General features: G+C 44.0%; 1 protein-coding gene across 4 annotated transcripts in view; it reads right to left on the bottom strand.

Moving 5' to 3' along the window:
- Positions 1-6,634: 6,634 nt before the first annotated feature.
- LOC143958279 (uncharacterized) overlaps positions 6,635-9,064 on the bottom strand; it is a 189,136-nt gene continuing 186,706 nt past the window's right edge. For all 4 annotated transcript variants that reach the window (XM_077467801.1, XM_077467802.1, XM_077467799.1 and 1 more), the window contains one exon: positions 6,635-7,263. In XM_077467801.1, the coding sequence (XP_077323927.1) occupies positions 7,169-7,263 (95 nt within the window). In that variant the 3' untranslated portion in view covers positions 6,635-7,168. The remainder of the gene's footprint in view (positions 7,264-9,064) is intronic.

The raw sequence follows: 9,064 nt of genomic DNA, 5'->3' as shown, positions 1-9,064 counted from the left end.
CGGATGAAACCTCGAGAAAGTGCATCAGCAACATACTCCTCCGTGGCCTTATCCTCCAAGACCGACAAAGGCTAAACCCGGCCACGAGGAGGTATGGCACCAGGTTGAAGGTCAATTGCGCAATCATAAGACCGGTGTGGAGGCAAACTATCGGCTTGACCCCTATCAAAGACATCGCTAAAATCACGGTACTCCTCCTTCAGGAAGCATGTCTCACTGCATTGTGGTGACCAGGAGAGAACCTCAACACGGAGCCAATCAAAAGAGGGGTTGTGCCTCTGTAACCAAGGATAACCAATAACCAGCGGAAACCTGGGTGAGGAAATAGCTTGGAATTGGATTATCTCATGGTGAAGAGCCCCTACGGCCATGGACAATGGAACCGTCTCATGAGTCACATGGGCAGGCTGTAAAGGTCTCCTGTGAAGAACCTCAATGGCAAGTGGAGTGTCACACAGCTGCAGCGGAATCAAGTGCTGTGAAACAAATGCAGCATTAAAGAACAGGCCTGCATCCCCAGAGTCGATTAGAGCCTGTATCTCGATGGATGACTCAGCCCAAGATAGAGTGACCAAAACCAGGGGCTTATCCTTCTGGATAACTGGGGACGAAACAACGCCACCTAAGGTCTGTCCAAGACAGGACCTCAATGTTCGGGCGTTCCCTGGACGGGAAGGACAAGACTTCAAAAAGTGACCTGCCTGGCCACAATAAAGGCACAATCTCTCCCTCCTCCTAAAGGCTCTCTCATCCGCAGAGAGACACGTGAAGCCCAGGTGCATGGGTTCATCTTCACTGACCAACTCGGTACCAGGAGGCATGGGAGGTGAGGGAGGCATGGGTGGGACTACAAAGCTCGGAGGCAAACACACAGGAGGCTTCCGCAAGCGCTCCTTAAGAGAAAGTCATTCTCTGAGTCTGGAGTCAATGAGGATGGCAAACGAGATCAAGCTCTGCAGCTCAGTGAGTATATCTCGGGCTGCTATCTCATCCTTGATGGAATCCGAGAGACCATGAGAAAAAGCAGCCACGAGGGCCTCATTGTTCCAAGCAACCTCTGCTGCCAGAGTATGGAATTCAATGGCGTTCGCCTACTGTCAGAAACCATGAATCAGGCTGAGACAGAAGTACAATTAAATCACACTTGTTTATTAATAAAAAGAAAAAGCTTAGTCAAGCATAGCCAGAGTCCAGTAACCAGATTGGGTAGTCAGCCAGGCCAGAAGTCAGGGATCCAAGTAGAGCACAGCAAGCAGGATAAGGAGCCAGAAGGGATGTCAGCAAGCCAGTCTTTAAACAAACCGCGGGAGATGGTTTCAGTGATGTGACCAAGGCGAAGGCAGAGGTGAAGTGAGCTGGAAGGCTTTAAGTAGGCAGGTCAGATGAGCCTGATCAGGAACAGCTGGTAACCGTGGAGAGAGAAGAGAGCTGGCAATTAGCCGACAGCTGAGCGGCCAGCCCAGAGAAGGAAGGGCTAAGCCAGCCCTGACAAGGAGGAGACAAGCAGGTCTATATTAATGACCATCGGGGGAAGGGAGGAGCAACTCCATAATAAAGACCATGGGGGGTAGGGGAGGGACAAATCGATATTAATGGCCACGGTAGCAGAGGACAAGAAAATCTATATTGATGACCATGGGGGGGGGAGAAACTCCACATTAATGGCCATGGGGGGGGGGGGGGGGTAAGGGATGGGTAATCCTATATTAATGGACATGAGGGGAGGGTGTTGTGGAAAATTTTAGTTGTATTTTTATATGTATTGTCATAAGAGTCCCCCTGTGTTCATAAAAATTGTCTGTGTCTAAAAGAGCTGACTGGGGCAGACTGACGCTGGTTGAGATCCGTTAGGTAGTGGATAACTTCCTGGGATTGGAAAGAGGTGTTTGCAGAGTGGGGGTATGTCCGCCAGCAAAAGGGCCCCTGTACACTGTACAGACGATAATCTGGGGGCATATGCTTGCGCTGCAAGGATTGCTTGTAGGCGGATGTGCGCTCATTGTCTCTGCTGTGTCTGATCAGCACATGGAGATGGGCAGGGCACATCTGTGGATAACCTTCTATCCACAAGGAGGTGTAGAATAATCCAGCTCTCTAGGAAAAAATGTATATTAAGGATTTCTATCAATGGAATTGTAGTCATCGTTCATTGGTTTTGTATGGTTTCCATCATTGAAAGCATTTAGTCAGTTTGCCTGTTTGACTATTTGAATGTATACATGTCTGTGGTTGGTACTTTCTGCTGCATTGTATTGCATTGTATTGTTCTTATATGGGCATTCACATCCTGTGTTGCTGCTGTGAGGTCACAACAAGCTTTGTAGGAGGTGTTCAGCTGTCGGAGGCAAACCCTCCAGGGCGTGGCTTCCGGTGGAAATGTAAATAAAAGATTTGTCCAGGTCTGAGAGGACACACATGCTGACCATTTGGAGAATGTAAGAATGCTGGTGATGTCTTTTTATTGGGGAACCAGAAGGGCCTGACTGAGGAGCAGCCAGGCTGAAATAAGGATGTAGGAATGTGGATGATGTCTGAATACTTGGATGAGTGGGTTTGAAGGTAAGCTAAAGTATTATATCATTAAGATGGAAATGGGTGCTTATATGAGCACAGTAGATGTGGCTGTGTGCATTGCATACAGCCGGATTGCTACTTCAAGGCGCAGCTTCATATTAATGGCCATGGTAGAGGGGCAACCCCATATCAATGGTCATCAGGGTAGGGGATGGGCAACTCCATATTAATGGCCATGGCTGTGGAACAACTCCATATCAAATGCAATGCGGGTAGGGAAAGGACAAATCCATATTAATATAATAAAGACCATGGGGGGTAGGGGAGGGACAAATCGATATTAATGGCCATGGTAGCAGAGGACAAGCAAATCTATATTGATGGCCATGGGGGGGGGGGGGGGGGGGTAGAGGGAAGGAGAAACTCCATATTAATGGCCTGGGGGGGGGTGTAAGGGATGGGCACCCCTATATTAATGGACATGAAGGGAGGGGTAGCTTCATATTAATGGCCATGACGGAGGGGCAACACCATATCAATGGTCATCGGGGTAGGGGATGGGTAATTCCATATTAATGGCCATGGCTGTGAACTCCATATCAAAGGGAAAGGAAAGGACAAATCCATATTAATGGGAAAGGGAAAGGACAAATCCATATTAATGCCTATGGTAGGAGGGAGACAAGCAGGTCTATATTAATGGCCATCGGGGGAAGGGAGGAGCAACTCCATAATAAAGACCATGGGGGGGGGGTAAGGGAGGGACAAATTGATATTAATGGCCATGGTAGCAGAGGACAAGCAAATCTATATTGATGGCCATGAGGGGGGGGGGGGAGGAGAAACTCTATATTAATGGCCATGGGGGGTAAGGGATGGGCACCCCTATATTAATGGACACGAGGGGACATGAGGGATGGGGCAGCTTCATATTAATGGCCATGGTGGAGAGACAACTCCATATCAATGATCATGGGGGTAGGGGATGGACAACTCCATATTAATGGCCATGGTAGGAGGAGACATGCAGGTCTATATCAATGGCTATCGTGGAGGGGAGGAGAACCTCCATATTAATGACCATCGGGGTTAGGGGAGGGGGAACTCTATATTAATGGCCATGGTAGGAGGGGACAAACAAGTTTATAATAATGGCCACGGTGGGAGAGGGGCAACTCCATATTAATGGGCAGGGAGGATCATTCCTATATTAATGGCTAGAAGGGGAGGGACAACTCCATATTTATGGCCATGGTTTTTGAATGAAATGGCCAAAAAACTCATATAGGTGTAATACTAGACACATTTATCTACACAGCACAGCATTAGATACATTTATGTATAAATCGAAAAATAAATAAATACAATGTTATCTGGAGATTAAAGTATCTGTTTTTTTCTCCAGTTATTTTCAGCTAATAAAGTAAGTGCGCCTCAATGGCAGTTATTTATCAGCAGAGAATGAGTTCACAATGTAAATGAACAACATTTATTGATATAACTATAAAGTCCATTATATGAAGGCTGAGATATGATTATGTGGGAGATTAATAACAGGCAATATGCTGAAACTGGTCTATTCCAGATATCATCATTTCATTTATTTCCTAATTTCACATACACCCTTTGAATTTGTATATCAATTTTATATAACAAAAAAGAAAACATTTTCCTTTATTGCAGTTCATAGTATCCAAATTGTTTGATGTTCAGCATGGTTTTCCCTGCTGTGGAGCCATCAGCTTTATTTTTCATATTAAATGCAGCATGATAATGTATCAGCGTAACACTCCAGGTATTTATTACCATTACTTCCATCTAAGACAGTTTTCTCTGGACGTACCCTGCCATGCAAAGGTGTTCCAGCTGGGAGTCCCATTTTACTGATTATACAGTGTTTAACTGTGAAATGTGTGTTGCCAATTGTCTTTCACATACATATGCAATGTACTACACTTAAATTGTGCCTTCCTATTCTCTTTATTTCCCTTGATTCATGCCTGTCTCTCCTGCCTTTTTTGGAATCAACCTGGTCATACACTTTAGAGTGAAATTGTACAACCTCACTACAATATACACTATATTACCAAAAGTATTGGGACATTATTGCCTTTACACGTACATGAACTTTAATGGCATCCAGCCTTAGTCTATAGGGTTCAGTATTGCGTTGGCCCATCCTTTGCAGCTATAACAGCTTCAAGTCTTCTGGGAAGGCTGTCCACCAGTTTGAGAGTGTGTCTATGGGAATGTTTGACCATTCTTCCCGAAGCGTATTTGTGAGGTCAGGCACTGATGTTGGATGAGTAGGCCTGGCTTGCAGTCTGCACTCTAATTCATCTCAAAGATGTCCTATCAGGTTGAGGTCAGGACTCTGAAGGCTATAGATATAATAAAATATTTTCAAAACTGTGAGGGTGTACTCACTTTTGTGAGATATTGGGGGTTATTTATGAAAGGCAAATCAAATTGCACTGAAACTGCACTTGGAAGTACAGTCGCTCTAAATCTAAGGGGTAGATCTGAAATGAGGGGAAGCTCTGCTGATTTTATCATCCAATCATGTGCAAGCTAAAATGCTTTTTTTCTATGTTCCTTGCATGTCCCCCTCGGATCTACAGCAACTTTATTTCCAAGTGCACTTTCAAGTGTACTTGCAGTGCAAAGTGGATTTGCCTTTCGTAAATAACTACCATTGCATATACACTATATTGCGAAAAGTATTGGCTTTACACACACATGAACTTTTAATGGCATCCAGTCTTAGTCTGTAGGGTTCAATATTGAGTTGCCACCCTTTGCAGCTATAACAGTTTCAGCTCTTTTGGAAAGGCTGTCCACAAAGTTTAGGATTGTCTATGGAAATGTTTGACCGTTCTTCCAGAAGAGCATTTATGAGGTCAAGCACTGATGTTGGCTGGCAGTCTCCACTCTAATTCATCCCAAAGGTATTCTGTCGAGTTGAGGTCAGGACTCGGTGAAGGCCAGTCAAGGTCTTCCACCCCAAACTCACTCATCCATGTTTTTATGGACCTTGCTTTATGCACTGGTTCAAATCATTTGGTGGAGGGGGGATTATGGTGTGGGGTAGTTTTTCAGGGGTTGGGCTTGGCCCCTTAGTCCCATGAAGGGAACTCTTAAGGCGTCAGCATACCAAGACATTTTGGACAATTTCATTCTCCCAACTTTGTGGAATAGCTTGGGGATGATCCCTTCCTGTTCCAATATGACTGTGCACCAGTGCACAAAGCAAAGTCCATAAAGACATGGATGAGTGAGTTTGGGGTGGAGGAATTTGACTGGCCTGCACAGAAGCCTGACCTCAACCCCATAGAACACCTTTGGGATGAATTAGAGTGGAGACTGTGAGCCAGGCCAGTCAAGTTCCCCCTCCCCAAACTCTCTGATTCACACTATATTATATTTAATAGATATCCAAGAAGATAGACTTTGTACCAACAGCCTCCATATCTATAGTCTTGCCCCCATTTTCACAATACAGCAGATGTTTCAGGTGTCCGGGGCTGTATCCACACCTGATTGAGTGCTTTTCAACCCCCTCCCCCCCCCCCCCCCCCCCCAGACCATTTTCGTCATTCCAGGCTCAGGAGTGCGTTTTTGGCCTCCAGGGACCATTTCTTCCCGTGTTTCTGGAAATGCGCTAAAAATGCATCATGTTGGTGGTGCCATTATTTCTTAAATGTGGGTAACAGTTGTGTGTTTTCATTGCATGGTTTACGCAGGACAAACTGTGCAAAAAAATGAGTGGTGCCAACGCACCTAGCTCAGTGCCAAAGTTTGGTACTGGAAGTTCTTTAGTTCGACCAGATGAAAATCAAAGGCTTTTAATTGTAATCATTAAATGGTTTGGACTGATTGGAAATATTATAATAATATTAAATAATAATATAATAATAATAACAATAATCATCATTATAATAATAACATATTATTAGATAAAAATTAAATCAAATTGATATTTATTATTATTATGATGATGATTATTATTATTATTATTATTATTATTATTATGTAAAAATAATAATAATCATGATGATTATACTAATAACTATTATTATTATTATTTATAAATATTATAATTTAGGAAGACCAAGAGACATTAGTTTGCAAGACCTCTTTATTGCAAAACAATAAAAATTAGTGCAAAGAGGGAAAAAAACATTATATTTAATACTACAGTTCGTCTGTAGGAAGCAGCTGCAATAAATCAGTTTACACCAATATTTTTAATCTTGAAAATAAGACTGATGGCGCACAGGTCTGTCACTAGCGATCCTCTCGCTGACAATCTGTCAAAATCAGCAGTGGCAGGATCTCTAAAGAGGTTACCAGGTTGTCCTGATGGAATTATGCCCTCTGTAGTTGAGACAGTGAAATGTCGCTCCCATCGCTAGCATTGCCACCAGCGACAGAAGAACATCTCACTGCATCTGTCTACAGAGGGAGCGATTCCATATGGGCGCACAGGCAACCATTTTACAAGCCAGAATCACCGTGTGTCATCACAATAATCAATAAATACAATAAAATACAATATAATGTTTATAAATTAGCACTAAGAATGCCCGCATTCTTCTTGTAGCATTTCCTTTATATATCAACATGCATCCTTTTTTTCGACTTTTTGTTATTCCTACAACGCACTGTGTTCCATGTTCTTAGCAGTTTCAAAGATCTGCATTATTTTCGCAGCTGGCACACACCCTTCCCGTAATATGGTGATCGATCCTGGAAAGAGACAGACACATGTTATAGAATATATCCTGGAACCAAATCACTTTATTACAAAAAAATTGAAGACGCTTTTGTTCCCTGTGATTTCTTCTAGCTTTCTAGCCTTTGTGGTTATGAGTATGATGTGTATGGGATAGTGCTGGATCAATAGCAGTGAGGCTTGGCTCTGATTGATATACAATGGAGTATGTCTTCCTCTGATGGACATGGAATGGAGTACGTCTTCCTCTGATGGATATACACTATATTACTAAAAGTATTGGGATGCCTGCCTTTACAGGCACATGAACTTTAATGGCATCCTGGTCTTAGTCCATAGGATTCAATATTGAGTTGGCTCACACTTTTCAGCAGAGCTCAAGTCCTGTGGGAACGCATGGGAACGGAGTTCCTGTACATTTTCCACAACAGGAACTCAGTTCCCATTAGCAGCCGTGTCCTGCAAGACTTTGAAGTATGTGAGCTGTGTGGCAGGTGCTGTGCTACACCAGCAGCTGCCGACACAGCTCGCAATAGTAAGTGCCGCACACCTGACCGTTCAGGCATTGCCAATAGGGGGCCCCATGACAGCTTCCTCTTCGATCTACCTGTCAATCACAGCTATCTGACGGGTAGATCAGGTCCCTGCTGCTAGAGACTGTATTTAGTCAGACCTCTCGTGATGCGCTCCCCCCCCCCCCCGCCGGCCCCTCCTAATTTTCTGTCTCCGCACCCCCCCCCCCCCCCCCAGTCTTCCCTCATATTTGCTCTGTGTGTCTCTCTGAATCCCCCCCTCCTCTATTTTCAGTGCCATATGATGAGAGAACCCAGAGGAGGAGCAAAGCTATTCTGCTCACAGGACATGCAGGGAGAGAGGGTGAGCTGAGGGAGGAACATCAGTTTGGGGTGGTAAGCTGAGCACAATACCTGGCAAAGTTTAATGCCAGGAAGGAAGTTTATGTGGAAATATGTGAAGGGTTGGAATAGCAGTGAATGTGTGTTGGAGCCCTGCAGAGTTTGCAGCCCCCAAGCTAACATACATCTCCTAAGCAGGAACACATCACTATCTCCCCAAGCATTCTGTCCAGATAATGTGCAGTTAATTTATGACCTTTCTGTTTAACCCTGTGTTATCCAAACTCAGTTCAATGAAAAGTGTAAACTCACCACATAAACACTCTATATACAAAATAAAATTCCCCAATAAAGATCAGAACATGATGTTCACATTTGCATGGAAGCACAATAAAATGAATGCTGATTATTCAGAGAATTGTACTAACAGTTAAGCTTCATACACACAATACGAAAATTGGATGAAAAATACCACTTATGAAGCGTTCGTGCATACGAGCGTATCATTTTTTATTTATTTTTGGTGCGGGAGTGGATCTTAGGTGGGAGTTCCCACACTTTTTTCCCCAGGACTTGACCTCTGCTTTTCAGCTATAACAGCTTCAACTCTTCTGGGAAGGCTATCCACAAGGTTTAGGAGTGTGTCTATAGGAATTTTTGACCATTCTTCCAGAAGCACATTTGTGAGGTCAGGCACTGATGTTGGAGAAGAAGACCTGGCTTGTAGTCTCCGCTTTAATTAATCTCAAAGGTGTTCTATCGGGTTGAGGTCAAGTTCCTCCACCCCAAACTGGCTCATCCATGTCTTTATGGATCTTGCTTTGTGCACTGGTGTGCAGTCATTTTGGAACAGGAAGGGGCTATCCCCAAACTATTCCCACAAAGTTGGTAACATGAAATTGTCCAAAAATGTCTTCGTATGTGGCCGGTGTTCTGCCATATAGTGTCCTGGCATCGGATA

The sequence above is a fragment of the Lithobates pipiens genome, unplaced genomic scaffold, assembly GCF_037356315.1.
Source record: "Lithobates pipiens isolate NorthernLeopardFrog02 unplaced genomic scaffold, aLitPip1_a1.2 Scaffold_60, whole genome shotgun sequence".
NCBI classification, from domain to species: Eukaryota; Metazoa; Chordata; class Amphibia; order Anura; family Ranidae; genus Lithobates; species Lithobates pipiens.
This window is presented reverse-complemented; position numbering and strand designations above follow the sequence as displayed.